At 37.4% G+C, this 21,315-nt stretch overlaps 1 protein-coding gene across 4 annotated transcripts in view; it reads left to right on the forward strand.

Moving 5' to 3' along the window:
- Positions 1-13,266, forward strand: part of RCBTB1 (RCC1 and BTB domain containing protein 1) — a 49,746-nt gene extending 36,480 nt beyond the window's left edge. For 3 of the 4 annotated variants that reach the window (XM_072610523.1, XM_072610521.1, XM_072610522.1), the window contains exons 10-12: positions 2,717-2,868; positions 4,011-4,141; positions 10,393-13,096. In XM_072610523.1, coding sequence (XP_072466624.1) covers positions 2,717-2,868; positions 4,011-4,141; positions 10,393-10,533 — 424 coding nt within the window. In that variant the 3' untranslated portion in view covers positions 10,534-13,096. Of the gene's footprint in view, positions 1-2,716; positions 2,869-4,010; positions 4,142-10,392; positions 13,097-13,131 lie in introns of those variants that run through there. The other variant, XM_072610524.1, reaches the window with a different exon arrangement.
- The last annotated feature ends 8,049 nt before the right edge of the window (positions 13,267-21,315 follow it).

Raw genomic sequence — 21,315 nt, forward strand, 5'->3', positions numbered from 1 at the left:
TTCATTGGTTGAAAGTTTTCTCATTGTGAGGATTCTGTACCAAAGAAATCACAGATCAAAAAAAAAAAATCCACAACAGATGATTAAACTGAGACTCTTAAAAGTTGTCATGTGCTCACAAATACCCAGCTAGGGAAAGGTCTAAAGGCAGGATTGTAACTCAGGTTTCCTGAGTCTTAAGTTGAGTACTCTATATATTATGCCATGCTGTCTCCCTTTTAAAAGAAGAAACTAGGATCTTTCAAATGAGGACAGTCCCACCAGCAATTAGTGTTACAGCCTCCTGGGCCATAAATCTAATTCCCAGTAAAGTTTAGCAAAAAGCATATTTGTCAAAAATAAATTATGTATGCCTGCCTGTCAGTGTGTACATAATGGAGTAGGTATACTATCTGTATCTAAAATGCTTACAAGGATAATAGTCTTTGTTTACAAACCAATCAATGAAAAAGCATTTTAAGTGATATGTGCCAGGTATTATGCCATAAGTATTGGGGATACAAATATTTTAAAAATGAGATAATTCCTGCTTTCGTGGAGCTTACATTTTAATAGGGCATTGCAGGCCCAGGAAGAGAGGTTTGATTTAGGGAGTTACAGGTATAACCTGTGTAATAGTGTGCCACGGAACAGGTGAGATAATAAGCAAACCACAGTTCTCATGATGTCACAGGACTGTGATGCTGATAGATGGCATGTATGCACATGTATGGTAGATGATTGATGTGCCAAGTGTAACCTAGCATGATTATGACCCCTCGAGTGGTGAATTGATATCTTACTCGTGGGGTTGCTTGCTCACTCACTTTGCTCACAGGACAGAGATAGACCATCACCATGGTATTGTTCTCAGATCCCCCCAGGGTCCTGGGGGTAACCCTGTGGAGGAGAAATGTGCTTCACCTACTTTTCACTCTCTTGAGTCTGCTCCTGATAGACTTTCTATCCACACAACTCAAAATGTCATGCACTCACATGGTACATTTTATTTATGCAAACAGCCACTCACAATATTGGCTTTTAGACTTTAGTAAAAAAAATAAAATAATGTCTTAGGTACAGAGTTAATGCATAAATGATAAGATAGATCACCATGCACATATAAACCTGGATCACACTCTCCCATCAATGCACTCAATGTCTTTGATGAGAATTGTTCATACAATACTCATGTGCTTCGTGTAACTCACAGATCTGCCATTGAAATCATTCAGGAGCATTTGCACCTCATAACATTGCTTCTGTCCACTCACTGCTTGGTCTCACCACTCTTCACCTGGGCAGATACTTCTCCACTGGAACAGAGCATTTACAATTTTTTTTCCCCATTTACAGTTACCTTTAAAAGTGATTTTAGAAAGCATTAACTTCTTACTAGGAATTGCACTTTTCTTTAAGCTTCTTAGACTGGCCTTCTGAACTTTACAGAGCAGACCAGCCAGTTAGTCACTCCCCAGGATTTTGTTCAGTCAGAACAGAGCTCCTAGCAGTACAACCACACAAACGAGCCATGTCAACGGGATATACTGAAGCAGCTGCAAAGCTTTCCCTCTTCAAGCCACAGGTGGCAGCAGAGAGCAATAGCCCTTTAGGAGAAGCTTCACTGTCCATTCTCTAGGTTGTCAGCACTTGAGAACAGGTGTCACCGAAGTTCTTGGCCAAGGATGTCAGTTTTGTCTCCACCATGTGGGGTGCACAGTGCGTAGCACTTTGGGTGTACTTAATAAATGTGGATTTGATTGGCCAGTGAATGATCATTTAGTTAAAACTTGCCGTCTGGTATCTGCTTCTGACCACATTAAGGGGGCACAGGTCCCTAAGTTATATCTTCATTTCTTTTCTTCTTTCTAAGTCAGGTACTCTAGGGTTCCTGTATACTTCATTGGTTTAAATAAGAGCCTCCTAGCTCAGTGACTCACCTTTCACTTAAAAATTCACAACCCCTTGTCAGTTATTGTTTAGGTGTTTTCAGTTGTGTCTTAATGACCCTTTTTAGGGGATTGCTTTGTATGTTTCACCTCATATCTAGAATCCTTTTAAAGTCATACCACTGTCTCCAGTGTACCTAGTTTTACTTCTCACTGGTCATAAAACAATTATATATAAATGAGTTGAGATACTCTGTCTTGCAGCTCTTAAGTCTTCAGCATGGTCCAATATATCCTTTATCATCCTTGAATTGTTCTTTACACTTAAGTTCTCTTTTCTCTCCCTCTTTAGAATATATTGTTCTTATAGAAACGAAACATTTTACATCATTCACAAACCGAATTGGGTAGCTAGATTTGCATTTGGAAGTTGTTTTTCCTTATACAAGTATATTTATGGTTTTTTATTTTAAAAAGTTCTTTTTCTGTACTCTTAGGTATCAAAATATTCATTTATAACAGTAGCAATATCTTTCATCTGTTGTTAGTTAATATAAGCCTTTTCCTTTACATAGAAAATACTTTTTCTGCCCATTTTATCATTAGCTGCACCACATGAAAAGGGCTTTTAAAGGAACAGTAAATTGATCCATAGGGAAGTCAGTTGATGTGCCCTTTCATAAAGAGCTGTAACAAGGCCAATGACAAGATGGCCAGGATGGATGACTGGAGCTAAGATTTCATAACTGAAAAGGAAGGGCTTGAAGTATACTTTTCATGTTGATTCTTCCCCCTCACCTTCCTTTTGGTCAGTTAACTTTGTTGGTTTTGTGTTTTGTTTTTATTAGGTGTGAACATTTTCGAACCATGTTCCAGTCTTACTGGAATGAGGACATGAAAGAGGTGATAGAGATAGACCAGTTTTCTTACCCAGTGTATCGTGCCTTTCTCCAGTACCTTTACACCGACACAGTTGACTTGCCACCTGAAGATGCTATAGGTACCTCATCTGTGTTTGACATATTATAAGATTAAGGAAATTTATGGCTCAGATTTGCACCCATAATAAGACACACAGAAAAGGCAAATGCACAGACAGTTTAGAGCAACAGCAGCAATAACTAATGAATCCTAATCCTAAATTAATTATAACAGTACTAATATAGATATAAGAAGAAATAGAAAAACATCACCAATCCAGGGAGGCACCAACTCCTGAATTTTCTCAGCTGGAGAATCCCAGGATACAGCTTTCAGGGTCTGGATTGGGAGCCAAGGGGTCCCAGGCAAAGCATCCTCTCCATGGGTGAGATTCCAAAATTCTCCTCGTAACAGAGACCTAATAAACCCTTCCAAACAAAGAAGGCTGACTGCCAACAAAGAGGCTAATTGCCAGCTGTCCTGTATGTTGTCCATCGAGAGGGTAGCCAGACCTCGAGATGGAGTACACACGTGATGTTTGTCCTTGGAGAACTGGCTAGGTTCTCAAGGCAGCAGATGCTCCATGTTTGTGTGGGATTTAGCATGTCTTCAAGATCTGAGTTCACCTGAGGGACACAACAGCCTACGTGCAGGGCCTGCACTGAAATATGGAAGAACTTCTAAGTTCATTTACCATTCACCTGTCTAAGCTGTATGATAAATAAATACTTTCTTGTGGATTATTGTATTACCTTAAGATAGGTAAAACTTAAGTTGAATTTTATTAATTCTCAAATAATCCTACACTTTGAAGTAAACTTTTTAAAAATTAGTATTTTGGGATTGTTGATGGTATCAATGCTGTTAAATACTGAGCTCATGGTCATATTTAAATATAGATGTAGTATAGTCCAAAATAGCTAATACAGATTTAGGACCATTATGGTAGGGGTGGGGACTAGAGAAAGTATATCTGAAACCTTGTTAACAAAGGGAGGAGGAAAATATTTCTCAGTTTGGAGAAACTACACAGTTTATTTGGGACAGAGGTAAGAAGGGATTGGAGCAGATGTTGTTATATTTTTAATAAAATAAGGAAATAACTGCCCTTTGAAAAATTCTGCTGACTCACCTTTGTTCACTTAAAAAATAAAATAGGAGCATGGATTGTAGTGGACTTGATTAATCCTTTCCATTTTTCCTCCCCACCTTTCACTTTAGGTCTTTTGGATTTGGCTACATCTTACTGTGAAAATAGATTGAAAAAACTTTGTCAGCACATCATCAAGCGAGGAATTACTGTGGAGAATGCCTTTTCATTGCTCTCTGCTGCAGTCAGATACGATGCAGAGGTAACCTCACAGGGAACCCTGAGATCCTAATGTGGCAGCTGGTGTGTTTTCCCCTTCTTCTGCTATGTATGGGACTGAGAAGCATGATGGGGCAGCCTTGGTTTAGCCCTAGGAGTCAGGAAAACTAAATTTATCAACTGCTGACTAACTAATAAATTCAGCCTTGCTTCATCATGACATGAATAATTTTGATTTGCTCTTTGGAATTAATTTATTTAGAATGTTTTCCATCAACTTTCACTTTTAACCAAAAAGAATAATAGTGACCTACAGTGATCACTGTAGCTACATAGTAGATTGAGGCATAAAATGTCAAGCCTGAGCAAATTAAAGGGCAGCATGTTTGAGATCCAAGATTTGCTTGTGGTGTAACATGCATATAGTGCTAGACCACTCCTGCCCCAAGCACGAGCCCTATTGTGAATCTGTCTGTTACTGTCTAATTATGACTGATTGGCTGCTTTTTAAAGAGTTTGCTAAAGAGTTTTAGGCTTTGTAGCAGACAGGCTTCTGTATTACATTGCGTGTTTACATGAGAGAAAACTAAGAATAATTATCCGGAGGGTGAGATAGTTTTCTTTACATTTGTAAAACTAAAAGTATTTTTAAAAATTACTCTTGTGCAGCTGGTTTTTCTTATATTTGGAGTCATAGCATAGTAGAGTTAGAAGGGACCTAACAGATCATGTGGGTCAATTTTCTCATTTTACCGAAGAGACAGCTGAGACCCAGAGAGAAGTGACTTGCCCAAAGTCATATGGCTCGTTAAGCCTTAAGGAATGTCCATTGAATACCAAAATTAATCCATTCTTCATTATATTTAGAAGCAGCTGAGTTCTGACATGAATAAAATGCTGAGTTCCATGACATGCATTATACCTGCATGGGGGGTAACTAAAGATACCACACACTGTGGCCAGAAATATGTAGCACAGGAGAAATATCACATTTGACTTCTTTGTTAGTGTTGTCCCCTTTATCTTCAGAACACTATCATATTTAGACTTGATTTTTTTTTTGTATTTTTTATAAGCATTTTGTTGTTTCAGTATGTCTGACTTTCTCTCAAGTCCTAAAATGGGTGGAGCCACCACCAAATCCAGTAGTTTTCCATTAAAAAAAATAAAGCATTGACTGGAATGCCTAAAGTGGTATTTCTTTTATTCAGTATTCACCATTCAGAATTTGAGTTATTATAGCAAAAAGTAACCTTTGTATTATATGTGTTCATTATAGGATAGGAAGGCTTTGCTGATTCAATAAAAACTTAATTTAAAAATTTCACATAAACCCAGCTGTGATACAACAGGTCTCTCCCCCACCCCCTTTTTTAGAGGGGGGAGGCTAACAAGGCAAAAAGAAAGAACCTGAATAACTAGTGTATTTATATTTTCATTTCTAATTATCGCTGCTGCTCCTCTTTAAAACAGTTGGTGAGATAATTCTGAAATAAATCTGTGCTAATAAAATCAATGTGATATATTTGGAGTTCTTATGCTGTAGGCTCTCAACCACCATCAAATCCAGTAAAAATCTATAATCACTATTAAAAAATTTTTTTTTGCTTTTTTGATCAAGGAATTTGGGGGTTAAGTATACATTTAAAACCTACGAGAGTCAGTTGGATGAAGCTGGATAGTAGATATGAGAATATAGAACATCCATTCATTTCTCTGGCTTCCTTGTACTGTTGGTTTTTTAGGCAGCATTCCTTAAGGAATATGGGATCTTTGTTCTAGAGCTGGAAGGGGCCTCAGAGGCCAGGTAGTTCAATCTCCTTAATTCCCAAGGAGCTGATGTGACTTGTCCACAGTCTCACAGGTGGTAAGAATTAAGTGGGATTGGAATCCAAGTCCTCTAAGTCCAGAGCCAGTGCTTATTTTTTGCTGTTCTGTGATATCTCTACCAGTTTTACTTTCAGTAGAAAAGAAGACCTAAAAGAGTTTGCTCAGAGATCTTGAGTTCTTTCTCCTTCGATTTGCTTTGGATCTGTGTATTGAGAGTTCTTGCCCTTGACCTGTTGTGATCTGCCTTTTTTTTTCCCCTTTCAAAGAGCCAGGTGACCAGTTTTCACATGACCGTCTTGATTTACTATGTCCATATATATATGGGAGATGAAAAGAAACTCTCTTATTCCTATGAAAAAGAGTTGAGGTCACTCTGACCAAAAATATTTTTTACTTTTGTTTATGACATCCAGTGCTTTGGAAGGAATTAAGAGTTGCAGTTTTTCACCTTTTATTTTATGGTATTTAAAAAACACAGCCACTTAGCCAGGTTCTTGGCCCAGTTAGCAGTCAGGAATTAGTGGACCAAGGATATGCTTCCAATGTTCTTATCCACATATGGCATGTTACAGAGTTGTCACATGCATATGATTTTTCCAAGCTATTTCCATGTTACTTCTGTGCTAATTGTCTCAGTCAGTTGTTTTGGTTTTAGATATAAAGAGAAAAGGATTCAGTACTTGAGGTCAAGCTACTGGCTGTTTGTAGGAGCTGGCCATTGCTCTGAGCATGAGGGACTGAAAATATTGTGCAGTTTTTCTTGTTTTCTAAATGAAGGTGAGATAATTTTGCTTTTATGATTCAGAATGGCTTTTAGTAATTTAGGAAATGAAATTAGTCTGTAGAGATGGTGAATGCAGAGTATATCCAGATTATTTGGTGGTATGAAGAATTTTGTTTTACTGTCTTTAGATTTGGAATAAAATTGTAGGTTATTTATGTCAAGTGTATCTTAAATGAAAACTTCTTAGCCATCTCCTCAGTATCTGGAAATCACCAAGGAAATCATTACCTAGTAAATCTGATGTAGCTTTCCCAGTGTCTAATATAGTGCTCTGGACACATTAAGGTATCATATGAGTCATTTTTTTATCTACTCATATGAGCCCTTTTATAACACTTTCTACTATGGCATTCAGGATAGGGTTAGTTTGTATTTCTTAAACTATCAGAACACCTAAGAACGTAGTCCACGAGCTAAATGATAACAGATTGGGGTGTTCAGAGCTAAACAGGAGTCCATATCATCAATGCTGAGGATAGCGTTTTAGTTCTCGGAAGGGCCCATTATAGTCTTCCTATTATGACTTCTCTCTCATTTTAGAAAATCATGTGGCAGGTTTTAAAAGGCATCAACTTTTATATTGAACTTTAAAAAAAATCCCAAATGAACAAGGTTTCCTTGTCCTTGGAACTACAGGTGTGATATTTCTTCTGCAGTTCAGGAGGTTTTGTGTATTGCTGTGCCTTATCAAAAGCAGGCTCTCTTGTTTGGGTAAGCATTGCCTTTTTAAGGCAAGAGGGAAGATCTGGTCATTTCTAGATTTAAATGAAGAGGTGATACTTATAAATAAGGAACCATCTTCTTCACCATCATCACCCCAAGTCTCTGAATCTCCCTGCTCTCTCTCCCCCTGCTTTCAAAGAAGAAATTATACTTTCCAAACAAAGATGTTGAGCTCATTCATATGCACTGGCAAACAGGCTTAGAAAGATACAGCCCCTAGGTGATTCATCCTTTATTCTGCCTATGCTACCAGAATGTCTTGCTCTCAGTGTACCAGCAGAGTCTACTTTCTCAAAAGTGTGGTGACTCTTTCTCTTTAATAGTAGTATAAATTACCCTAATAATGAATCTCCAAAATAAAATAAAACCTATGGAGAATTAAAATTCAGATTTTCATGATTCTATAGTACACATGCTAGAAACCCACCAGTTCAGATGAATGGTCTGGGAGGAAGGGGGAGTGGAGGAGAAGGCAGCAGAGAGGACAAAGTTAGCGTGAACTATTTAATACTTTAAAATGCAGACAAGAATGGGGCTTTAAAAAAAGGTTGCCAAATATAAAGGTTCTTATGAATCTATTTTTAATAGCTCCATTCTGTGCTGAAGAATTTGAGGAGATTTTTCCTTCAAGTAGGAGAAGCTATCTCCCTGAGAGAGTTTAGTCTCTTAATTTGCTTGACAGTTTGTTTGTTTTTTTAATAATGGGAAGCTTTTATCCACATGGTCATTGAATTCTCAATCAGTGCAATTTGAGTTGATGAGGGTTTTGCTGAACTAGAAATTCAGCTTCCTTTCTCTTTTTACCATTGGAAATTATGCAACTCAGACTTAGAATTTTAAAAAAGAAATCCATCTTTTAAAAAATGACAAAGTTTGGAAAATAACTTTAAAATTCATGACTGATTGAAGAGAGTTACCACGTTTGGAGCTTAATCCATGGGTTATAAGTGTCTGGAGAAACTCACTTTCTATTTAAGTGAGTCTATTTCCATTTCTATTTCTATTTATGGAGGGCAACAGTCTCTCCTTGGAATGTGATTCCATACAGCATGTCATACATCTTTGGGAATCTCCTTTTTAGTGCTGTCAGCAAGTCACTGGATTCAACTGTCATCTCTATGCAGATGGCTCCAAAGTCTGTACAAAGGCACCCTGCACATCTATCCATTCTCATTTGTCTCATGAGCTCCTATGATTTCAATGTGTAGGGAACTCCCCTTGAGGAAACTCACCAGTGCAGAGCAGCAGCTGATTTAACAAATAGAGTTTTAGAATATTCCCTTCACCTAGAAGTTAAGGGACTTGCTTAGGGTTATACAGCTAGCATTAAGCACACGCTCGCCTTGAACCCTGGGTCTTTCTGACTCCAAGGAAGTCTTTCCTACTGTCTACTGTGCTTCTGTGACTCCCTGAACTATTATTAGTTCCATATATAGAACTATTATTGATTTTCTTGTATTAGTCTATGGGTATCATTTTTCTACAGATGGACAATACATATCATGTAGTTTAGCGTTCAATCTAGCTCATGATACATGCTGCTTGGCTTTGTATTCAACTGCACAATAACAATTGAATTATAAATTTATACTTCAGACCCTTGGATCCAGAGGTCCACTTGAGTAATTCTAGTCCAAAGTGCATTTGGCTTCAGGCATCACTGAACTAATACAAATAAGATTGTAGAGGACAAAAATAGCCAACACTGTTTAAATTTTGGAGGCTATGTTTATTGGGTAGGTTTCTGTGGTAGATATATTATTTTACCTATCAGCTAGGTCAGAGTGACCCTTTGAGGTATTTGCTTGCTGGGCTTTCGGTCAGGGAGAAGGAGAGATATTCACTAGTCATTTCTTCATCTCAGGACCCATTCCTCTGTATTCTTCCCTTCCACCAATGTCAAATTCTGAAAAATAAGAGCCTATAAAAAATAAAGGCTTATAGATATTCCAAATGTTATCCTCTTTACTTAAAGGAAACTCAAGTTTCGTCGCTCCTGGGTCACAGGATAGCACAACTCTTGCAGGTCAAGATATGGTGGTCATCATATGGTTTGTGATGCGGGCTTGTGGTGTGTGTTATGTACTTTTTTGTTTTTGTATGCATGCCCAGATTCTGTCATTTATGGAAATAAAAAATTTTTAAAAATAAAAACGTTGAAAGATTCCTCATTATAGGTCATGGCATTATAGATCTAGATTGAAAGGGAGCCCAGAGGCCATCTAGTCCAGTCCCCTAATTTTACAAATATGGAAACTGAGAAATTTTGTTGTCGCATCCAACATCATATAAATAGTAGGTATCAGAAGCAGGATTCTAGCTAGGTCCACTGCCTCTCATAAAGTATAATCTCCTTTGAAATAATTCCTCTGAAATGGCCTGTGGTCATTACTACCTATCTGACAGCTGCAATCATCTTATAAGTATGCTATAGTTTTTTACTGATTGCATAAAATCATTTTAGGGCTTGCTTTTTTCGAAAATTTATAATCCTGGGAGCTTTCCCATTTGAGATTTAAGAAAACTAAAGCCCTTTCATTTAGGGATCCCCAAAAGCAAGATTTAGGTAGGTACATAATGTATTTTTAACTGTCTTCTCCAGAATGCTGCTTCATCATTTGTATAGATCTTCCTTCTTTTCTCTCCTCTGTTCTCTTAATTGAAGGGAAACTCAAGTGCCTTTCCCAATTTGATTTTCCTTTTGATAACAGAGAAGAAAATATTTGTCCAGTATGATGTCTCTGACAGAGTTTTTCCTCAACCAATTAAACCATCTTTTTGAATAAAATAGTGTGCTGTATCTGCTCTCCCTTCTTCTGCCATCTGCATTTGGTTCCTTATGTGCCTACCTATTTTAAAATTAGTTTCTGGTCTTCTTTGGGGAGGTAAGGGAGGAGAAAATAGTTCAAGTAAAGCTAATAAAAAGGCCTCTTGTTTTTATTTTTGTGTGTGTCTAGGATTTAGAAGAATTCTGCTTTAAGTTCTGTGTCAATCATTTGACGGAAGTTACACAGACTGCAGCATTTTGGCAAATGGATGGCCCTCTACTAAAGGAATTCATTGCTAAGGCCAGTAAATGTGGAGCCTTTAAGAACTGAAGCATATGGCTGTGAGTTGTATGTGTGAGGGGTGTGTGCGTGTGTGCGTGCGTGTGTGCGTGTGTATGCATGTGTGTGCATGTGTGTGTGCGCGTTATCTAGGGCATTATTGCTGACATGCCCAGTGTGTGCCCTACAGGCTGATGTAATTCTGCAGGTTAAAAAAACAAAAAAACCCACAACCAAACAAACTGTATTTTACTTCAGAGATAAGTCTCTGCATAGAAACTCACAAAGAATGTACTGTTTTCTCTACCCTTTGACCAACTCCTATTGCAAGACTTGCACGGTTTTAAAGGGTGACTTTTTCCTCACATTTTGATTGGAACATTGGGAAGGGATGAAAGTTAGCTGTTGCTTCAGTTCCAAAGAGAACCCATGACTGAAGAATGAAAGCTTAGAGCTAGGAAGCCCCTGGTTTGGTTTACAGAGCATGAACCCTTGGGCACCGGGCTTGGAGGTGTTTCACAAAATGTTAGGATTTTTCATGAATATGGAACCTCTGGATTTCTTTAACTCCTGTGGGCGAACAGGTAACATACCTTTGGTTGAGATGCTGTGTGAGTGTGAGTCCGGTGGAGTTACTATGAAGGAACAGTTTGGGTGGCTCCAGCTTTGGTGTCTGTGCCATCAGACTTTTGTTTTTCCCTGTCTAGTATATCAAAAAATGTGTTTTTATAAGTGCTTAAAGGAAACTATGCAGTCAGTACTCTACAAGACGTATATAAAATGTAAACTTATAAAGGTATATGACAAGGATTTTAAAAGCTCTTAAGATTTAAACATTTAAAGCATGGTAACTTTTGATCTAACTTTGAACAATGCTGGATGAGACTGCGTTTTGAAGGCAGGAGGTATTAATTAGTCTTATTATTAAATCCTCTATAAGTTAGGGCTGCCACCTTTCCCCCCTTCCTTAAGGGTCTTCTGATTTGGGATAACATTTTTACCTTATTGAAATGGTGCATATTTACACGTAATTGTTTTTAATTTCTAAAGTAAATATGTGGACTTACAAAGAACAACAATTACAGCCTATGTACTTTCAGAAATCCTCTTGTTTTCCCAGCCACCAGGTGTAATGATTAATTTTCCTCCTTGGTTCAGTAAGCATAGGTAGGTGCATGGCCTAAGGCCAAGAGGTCCCAGTTAAATAATAACAGGCCTCTGAGGAACTCAAGCGTTCCGTTCTGCATCACATGAGAAGAGGCAGATTATGAAAGTTATCTTGTCAAGTTGCCTTGAAAAGCTTAATGTAATTTTTCCTAGATCTATTTTATTTGGTCCAAATACTCTTGCCATTTGTCAAATGAAAATCTGAACTCAGACACATTCTGTGGATTTCCCACCCACTATTGCCCCATGTGCAGGATTATTTTTTTTTAATGTAGCATTTTATTTAAGTAGGTGCTCTGTCATTTCAATTATAATTATAAAATATTTGACTTTTAGATAGTGTTAGATAAGGAAGCTGCTGAGTGAATATATCTATATATGTAGATTGTTCATTGCCTTTACAAAGGGAATATTTTTTTTTACTTCTAACCTACAAGAATTTGTTTCCAAAGTTATACCAAGCTCTTAAAGTTGTTAAGTTGGAGGGTTTTTGGGGTAGGAGGAGGGAGGTAAAGCAAATTTTTCCAAGTCTTTAGTGGAGCCCCGGAATTTTGGAGGTAGACAGAAATCGGTCTTCACTGAAACAGTAGTTTCATATGAGGTTGTAGCTGCTATTTTTAGCAGTTGCTGGTTAATTTTAAAAATGAGGCCGAAAAGTTAATATTCAGTGGCATGTTAACTAAATGCAAATATAGGCACTCAGACCTCCCTTTCTCAACCATGTATATGGGCTTTTGTTGCAAGCAACTAGAACCCATGGATTTCTAGGTAAGAATCAATTGTGCAGCATGATGGGGTTTTTCTTAGTAGATTGGAAAATACACACTAATCTATTGATTGCAGTACTATAGTAGGCACTGTATGTAATAATGCCACAACTCAGTGGATTTATAATCTGAATAAAACAAAAATCTGAGTATTTATTACAGACAATAGCTCTTTAAACACAATTGTTTAGTATCTTCAAATAAGGACGGGGTTCTTGTACTAAATCTGGATGATGAGAATTTTCATCCCCCTGTTTTAGTATGTTTAAATGGATGGAGGAGAAATAAAAAGTGAAAATTGCTGAGTGCCTCATTAAATCAGTGAGTAATTATGGGGTGGGGTAGAGGAAAGTGTAGAGAGGTTAGGGCTGGTCAGTCCTTGGAGAGTCCTCCAAGCATCTTTTCCCTCCTTTAAATATTACCACAGTGGTGGTGTCCTTCCTCCTACTGAACTTTGTCATTAATCCCAGTAGGAAACAAAAACACTTCAAATAAATGAATTGATTTTTGCAACTGATATGAAAATAGAAACCAAAGTGTTCACATTTCTCAAAGCAGCCCTAAGTGTGCCCTCGAACTTCTCAGTGAAGTGATATTTGATACAGTAAGTAGCAGTTCGTAGGCGATATTGTATGTATGTAATGTTTAGGATGCCATGTTAATAAAGCAATCTGTTACAATGGGTGTGTGGAGTTTTTAATGTTGTGATCCACAGGTGAGAATGTAAGCTGCCTCCAGTGGGACTCCTGGATTCAGTCATGCCGCTGCAGCCCCTGAGTTTTTTCCAGGTGTGAAAACACCCGATATTGAGTATTGCCTGTGTATAGAGCAACAAGCACAGTGCTCTGGATGTGCCAGAATGACGGGAGCTGGGTGAGGTTAAGCTTAGACGGCTTCTGAAGGAAGATCAGAGATGCTTTCCCACCAAACTAAGTGTGTAAGGGCGAATAGCATGAACAGAGGTTCAGATACCTGAGTTACCTTGGATTGAGTTGTATTGGTTGGAGAAGAAAGCATAAATCCTTCTCTTCCCCTGACCATTCCCCCAATTTTTACTCTCTTTTGCTCCTCTTTCATAGCCAGACTCTTACAAAAGCTGTCTGTGCTTGTTGCCTCCATTTTACATCCTTCATTTTTCCATCCAGCTCCATCCCTGTTTTTCAGTTGGAAATGCTCTTTCCATGGTTGCAAAACCATAAGCTTTTTCAAGTCCTTATTCCTAACCTGTCTAGAGCACTTAACTCTGTTGACCCATCCTCTTGGTTCTTTGTTGTCCTGCTCTGTCCTGGGTCTCCTGGTACTTTGTCTAGCTACTTCTTAGTCTCCTTTATTATATTGTCATCATGCACATCTTGCTCTCTGTGGGGGCAAGACTTTTTAACTTGGGGTTCATGAATTTGTTGTTTTTTTTTAATATTCTTCTAATTTCATTTTAATATGATTGGTTTTTTGCAATCCTACATGTTTTGTGCATTTTTAAATATTTCAAGAAGAGGTTCGTATGCCTATCCAGACTCCCCAAAAGGATCTGGGCCCAAGACACAAAAAAGGCTAAATGCCCTTGCCCTACAACATCTCTTCATGATTTTGTCAGCTCCCTTGGCTTCAACTATTCTCTAGGCATGTGACTCTTAGATCTTCTCTGTCCTGAGTACCAGTCCCACCTATACCACTAGGTACCTACTGGGCATCTCACCTTGGATGCTTCAAGCATCTTTCCCTTTAAATCCAAGCCTCTTAATTTCCTTATTTCTGTCATTATAGTCACTCAGGTTCACAATCTAGGAATCCTCTTTGATGCTCACTCTTATTTCCCATAGCCAGTCACTTGTGAGATCTTGATGATTCTGTCACCAACCACAGCATCTCTTGCTTTGATCCCTTTACACTCACACCACCATTATTCATAGTTCAGGCTTTTTTCTTTTCTGGCTTTTTGGAATTGTGTCCTAATTGGCCTGCCTAGCTCTTTTTTTTTCCTCTTTAGTCCATCCTGCATACAGCCACTCAGATATGAGTCCTGAAGCATATGCTTCTCTGCTTGATAAATTTCAGTGGCTTCCTCTTGCTTCTAGTATCAAATACAAACTTCTCTTTTTGGCATTTAAAACCCTTTATAACCTGCTGTCAGCCTTATTACATAGTCTTCCCCTTCACACACTCTATATTCTGGCCAAACTGGCCAGTTTGCTACTCACCATCCATCAAAGTGGCTGAACAAATCATTTCTCATGCTTAAAATGCACTCCTTAAAAGCATCTTGGGAGCCCCTTCAAAGCTCTTTTCAATTGCCACATCCTGCAAGAAATTTTCCTGATTTTTCCCATTATTGGTACACTCTCCCACCAAGTGATTTTATATTTCTTTTTGCATATATTTCATATTATTTTATATAGATGTTGTATCCTTCCAGTAGACTCTAAATTTTTGGAGAGCTGGAAGCCAAGATCCTTTTTCATTTTTATCTTTGATCTTCCCAGTATAGGGGAGTACAGTAGGTACTTTTAATAAATGATGGATAAGTTGAATGGAAGCCTAGCTGGGGAAGAGGGTCTATATCAGGAAGACCTGATTTCACATCCTCCTCCCCCCAGACACTTACTAGTGTGTGACCCTGGCCAAGTTATCTAACTTCTGTCTGCCTCAGTTTCCTTATCTGTCAGATGGGGCTGATAGATGTCCCAAAGTTGTTGTGAGGATAAAATGTAATAATATTTTTAAAGTGCTTTGCAAACTTGAAAGAGCTACAGAAATACTAGGTGTTATTAGTAGTGGTAGTAGAAACAACATTGGATGAGGAGTTGGAAATTCTTGTCCTGATTCTGCAGTTAGCTGTTCTTCAGACATGTCACTAGTGTTTCTGGGTCTCCATTTCTTCATTCATAAAAGAAAGGGTCAGACTATGAGTTAAAAACCTGGGGTCCTAAGATTTTTATTTATACATTTAAAAAATCATTCTGAGAAGGGGTCTATTGACTTTACTAGGTTCCCAAAGGAGTTTGTGATAAAAAATTCTGAACTAGATGGTCTCAAGGGATTGTTTAAAAAGTGCTATTGGGTACTCTCATATCATTATCTGTATATGGTTGGCTTCACCACATTTAGATACTGTACCACAAAAGCAACTTTCAGAATCTGAAGCAATACATTAAAAACTTCACATACCCTTCTTCCACCTTATCCCAATATATGTATGTCACTCAGCCCAACCTGTCTTTAAACAAGCTTCTTATGAACTTAACAATCATTAACATAGACATTTCACTATTCAAAAGACCAAAACTGGAATTATATGTGAAACTGCAAATTTCTGCTAAGATTGTTTTTAATATGTATTAAATAGTAATAATAATACTGCCCTATTTTTGCCCCTTCTAAACTTAACATTTTCTTCTGTGATTTTTAATTTTTAATGTTCCCCCTTTTTTTTTTCATCTTTATCACTACCCTGTAAATGAAGTAAGTATAGTCGAGCAAGATAACGAATACATTGGCCACATCTGAAAATGTGTATCTCATTCCCTGAACACCATGATGAAAGAAATATAAAGCCTGGATATTATTTTTTCAAGAAATAAAAAATTAAAACTGCCCACATCTGTTAGCACTAGAGGGCAAAGTGAAAACAAAAAGAACCTACTGATCACCTCTTGAAAGAAATCCTTAAAGGAAAAGTCCCAAGAATGCCATAGCCCAAATTTAGAACTCCTACATCTGAGGGGGGGAAATAGCATAAAATTCAGAATAAACAGTTCAAAAACCAAGGAAGTACAGTCAAGTTCACATAAGACCTGGCACCTTCCACTAAAAATGAAAGGTCTTGGGATATGATATTCTAAAAGGCAAAAATTACATAGGCTTACAATCAAAAATAATAATCTTAGAAATCTTAGTATCTACTGGTAAAAAAAAAAAAATGAACAGAGGACTTTGAGGCATTTGTAATGAAAAGATCAGACCTCAGTAGAGACATTGAAATATAAACACAGTAGTAGAGAAATGTAGAAAAGTAAATTCACTCAAGCAACTGAAAGGGCCTGAATGATAAAGCAATATTAACATGTCTAATAGGGGGAGAAGACATATCCTTTCAGAGCTTTAATGTTTTCACAGTGTACTGAAAAACAGGACTTGGGGGGAGGGTGATGTGGATTGATTCTGTTATGAGTGTTTGCAGAGGAGAGAGAAAAGAAAAGGTAAAAGAAATATGCTAATGGGGAAAAAGGAGGAAAACATGAGTAGAACTTGCTATTTCTCATAATTGGGGACTGTGAGAAGAATATAAAAACATGGAGGTAGAGGGGAGTGGGCATCAGATAAACCTCATTCAACTGTAGCAGAAAAAAGGACATGGTTTGTTATAGAAATACATAAAATTCACAATAGTGAGGAGGGATAGAGATGGAAAGGAGTATTAAAAGGGACTAGGGAGAGAATAGAAGCAAAATAAATTTCCTGATCTTGAAGTGAGGAGAAGTTTAAAAAGGAAAAAAATAAAAGCAAAAAACTAGAATCTAAGAGGCTTCTCATCCGCTGAGAGATGACTGAACAGATTGTGTTGAACTATTGCATCATAATTATGAAAGGCATTTTCAGAGAATCCTAGGTAGTAAGAATTAATGAAGAGTAAAGTGACCCAGCCAGAATAATTTATGAGGATACATCATTTAAAAAACAAACCAACCCTTGCAAAGCTTAAGAATTGATCAATGTGATGACTCAGCATATCTCCAAGGGGCATGTAGATGAAGCATGTTACCCATGTCCTGTGAAAGATAGGACTCAAGGTACAGAAAAAGAACCACAGTGTGAATCAAGCTTTGCTTGGCTGCTTATTTGTTAGGTGGAATTTTTCTTTTATTTTCATTAAGGGGAGTTGGAGTGAGCAATGATTTTCTAAAAAGACTTGAAACATTCTCCCCCCCCCCCCCCCCCCCCCCCCCCCCGTGTACATGAAGGAACCAAAGGAAGCACAAGGCAGGCAAACTGATTTTGAAAGTTACTTGTAACTTGTTATATCCTTGTTTTTAAAAAGCATGCCATGATGTGTAGGTTTACTGTTTCATATACAGTCCTCTTTGTGTATCTTGCTGTGTGTATGGAAATATGCTTTCTTGTTTGTTTAATTTCCTATTAAAAAAAAGAATTTACGTTTGACTCTCATTGCATCTCCTTTGCCAAGTGGTAGGGGACATGCTTCATCATTATTAGTCTTCGGAATAATCATGATTGGTCACAGTATTGATCGAGCTCTATAGCTTTTTAAGGTTCCTTTACATTATTTGGACATAGGGTAAATTATTTCCATGATTCTATTAATTTCACTCCTTTCAAACAAATCTTAGTTTTCTCTGAGTTAGTCATTCATAAGTTCTTAAAGCACAATTTTATTTGCATATGCTACAATTTTTTCAGCAGTTGCCCAGTCAATGGACACCCATTTTGTTTCCTGTTTTTTGCCACTACAAAAAGTGCTGCTATACCTATTTTTCCCCAAGTCTCTAACTTGTTCTTGAAGATCAGATGAGCTCACATGTTAAACACTTGGCAAACCTTAAAGTGCTATATAAAGTTAGCTTTAATGACCTATCGTTTGACTTCGTTGAGGTGTATGCCCTATCATAGCAGTACTAAACAAATGTCCGAAAGAGGGCAATCCCTTCTTTCAACCTTCCCAGGTGACCCCAAGCATTCATCTAGTGCAATAGCTGACAACATCAGGGGCAACTATACTGTCTTTCATGGGTATTAGAGTGAAGAGAATGACATCCCTTTTTACAGTACATCTCATGTACATCCTTTGCCTTCATGAGCCTTCTGTCTCTCTGGACTATAACCAGATCTTCCAATTTTTTTCTTTACAAGTTTCCTGTTAGTCTCAGTCTGTAATTATACTTCATGGCTCCCCAGAAACTCAGAACCTGGTTATCTTCTGATCACATAGAATTTTAAAGGTTCAGAGTGTACAGGAAAACAAACATATTTTTTCTGTTCACCTACTTCCTTCTACCCACCCCAAACAAAAGAAAAATTTTGACACAAAATCTCTCCCATCACTTGCAGACTAGAAGTAAGAATTATACATGTGCTCCCCAGCCAAAAGTGAAACCACTAACAGACTTGTGTACATATGATTGTCATGGGACAGTTTCAAATAGAACGTGTCAAGCACTCATTGAATAAAACATTTGCTGGATACCTCTTAAGCACCTATGATGTGCTAGATATTGAGTTGCAGAATAGGCATTTAGAAGTATAAGATTGTCTCCTGGAGAATCCAAGAATGCTTTCTTTCTTTGGGGGTGGGGTGGGGAGTAAGGAAAGGAGTTAAATTATAATAAGAGGAAGGTCATAAATATCCACTTGGTTTCATATGTCAGTAATCTACCAACAAAAATTGGCAGGAATCGAGAGTTTCCTAGACTACCAAAGAAATGTGGTCATTTTAACAGTTAAAATTAAGGGAGACTGAGGCACAGAGTTCCAAGCACAATTTATCACTAAGGCACAAATTTATAAATAAATAGGACCTCAGCTTTCTGAGCAAAGCTAAGACCTCAAACAAGGAAGACACCTCCCTCTTACGGTTTTGAGGAGTACATGAAATAGGAAACCTAGCATTATAGATGGAAGAAAATATGATTGGATGGAAGTTTGTGAAACAGGGCAAGTAACAATCCCCTCCTTTCCTCTGGTGACTAAGAAATATTCAGTGTTCGAGTCTGCATCTGCGAGGACAAAGAAAGGCATCCTTGAAGGATAGTTGTTGGTATAAAAATACTAAACCAGACTCCCTACACCTGCTTCCTTCAAGGGTAACAGATTTCCTTAACACAAGAAGAGAGCAGTGATTAACAAGAGAACTGGATTTCTAAACTTAACTCATTACAGGCCATCTGAATTTTGAACTAATTTCAGGGACAAGGAACCATGAGTTAGGCAGTTACAGGACAAAATAAGTAGGATCAACTAAAAAAAGGATCAGAATGATCATTTCATTCCCTATAATCAGCGAGTGACACGTATGTCCCTCATAAATCACTTTTCTATATACTAATTATGTAAGTTTTTTGTTTCTTAACATGACCATTTCGGTCCTGGACAACAACCAACCAATTCTATAGGTTTTTTGTAATATGATCATTATCAGTAAGTGTGCTCTAACATAAGTTTTTCTAGTGCAAGTTCAGAGCAGGCTTTAACACAGTAATTAAAGCAAAATCTAAACAGGATTATAAAGCAGAAGGCAATAAGGGCCCATTTACCAAAGGTGGCTAACAGAACATTTTTCCCTGCAGCCAAGCGAACCAAGGGGAGAAATTCCACCATGGGTCACCTGAGGGAGGTGTGTTTCTGCTCTAACTTGTTGCATCTTACATAGGATTGTCACAATTTCTACTGATCAGTTCATGTAAGAACAGTAAGATTGATCGATCATAGCACAAGCTATGGTAAAACTATCTAAAACTATGAACTAATTTTAGTGGGGAGGTCTACATGTCACCAAGGAAACCAAGGAAATTAGCAAACAGATACAGTGAAACAAAAAACCGAAGTAGTACAGTAATGATCATCAGTATTATCTAACATGAAGTTGCCTTGTAGCTTAGTAAGCCACTCCCAATGTCTATTAAATCAACCATTTCATCTTGAATTCCAGGTATCCTGTGTAGTCACATGGCCCCTGGAAACATCTCTTAGACATTCTGGAATAGGTCTCCTTCCCAGGGAGGCTCCTCTGAAGTAGGTTTGCTCCTCCAGTTCCAAGTCACTTGCAAAGATTACTAGGCAATTCTGCTAAAATCTGCCAGTACAGTTTAGTACAGCCCCTTAACTGTACTTGTTCATGTGGTGAAAACCAGCTCAAACTTGTGGTTCTAATCCTATTAGCCACACACTTACAAGAAGAACATTAAATTAGGAAGCCATAGGTCACCTGAAACTTCAGAGAATTTAAGTTTTTACATACCACTTAGTGTTTCTTATTCTATTTACCACCTATTCAATTAAGAAAATTCCTTTCTCAGAATATGGTTAAACATATATGGAGACCATAAATTTGAGTGACACAGAGATGTTGAGTTGGGATTTGTTCTAAAACATTTAAGCCTGGTAATTCTTTTATTAGTCAGAACTTAAGTTTTAGCTCCCTGTACATACAAGCTAGCTTCAGCTAACTTTAAGGGAATAAACAACATGAATTTACATATCACCTAGCCTGTTTTCCTCCTTTTACCAAACTTTCAGGTTGACACGGTGAAATATTGGCTTAATTGCACAAATATACCTGAAAATAAAGCTCAAAAAGAAAATGCACAGTCTCACAAGACTTTATCTTAAACAGCAAAGTTTCACTAATCATAGCTTAGAACTGGATACGGTCATTATTAGTTTCATGTTGCTACAATAAGTTAGCAATAAAATTTACCAGGCCCTAGTTTCCTCCCTCCCCCCACCACACACAAATTCACCTAACATTTTTTCCCCTTTCATTTCTTACGCCCACATAGTAGATAATTATTTTTTCCTTTTCAAAACACATAAATACTTGATAGGTTTTAATATTATGACAACAGCCTCTAACAACCTGATTGTTAATTTCATAGTATCCAAATCAAAAAGTTAAATTCTCCCATGACTTAATTTTATCATCTGCTTAATAGCATTTCTTATATGATGGTTTCCCAGAATTCATTATACAAGAACACTTAAAAACAGTAAGTTTTAATATTGTGTATTTAAAACATGAAACAAAACATAGATTACATCAATTTGGTGGAATACATTTTCAAATTAAATAGAAAATTGTTCATTTTATCACATTTGGCATTTTATACTAATCAAACCTAGAACTCAGTAAGAACAGTTGCATTCAAAACTAAAGAGATTATAATCAGTA

The sequence above is a fragment of the Notamacropus eugenii genome, chromosome 5 (genome assembly GCF_028372415.1).
Source record: "Notamacropus eugenii isolate mMacEug1 chromosome 5, mMacEug1.pri_v2, whole genome shotgun sequence".
Lineage (NCBI taxonomy): Eukaryota > Metazoa > Chordata > Mammalia > Diprotodontia > Macropodidae > Notamacropus > Notamacropus eugenii.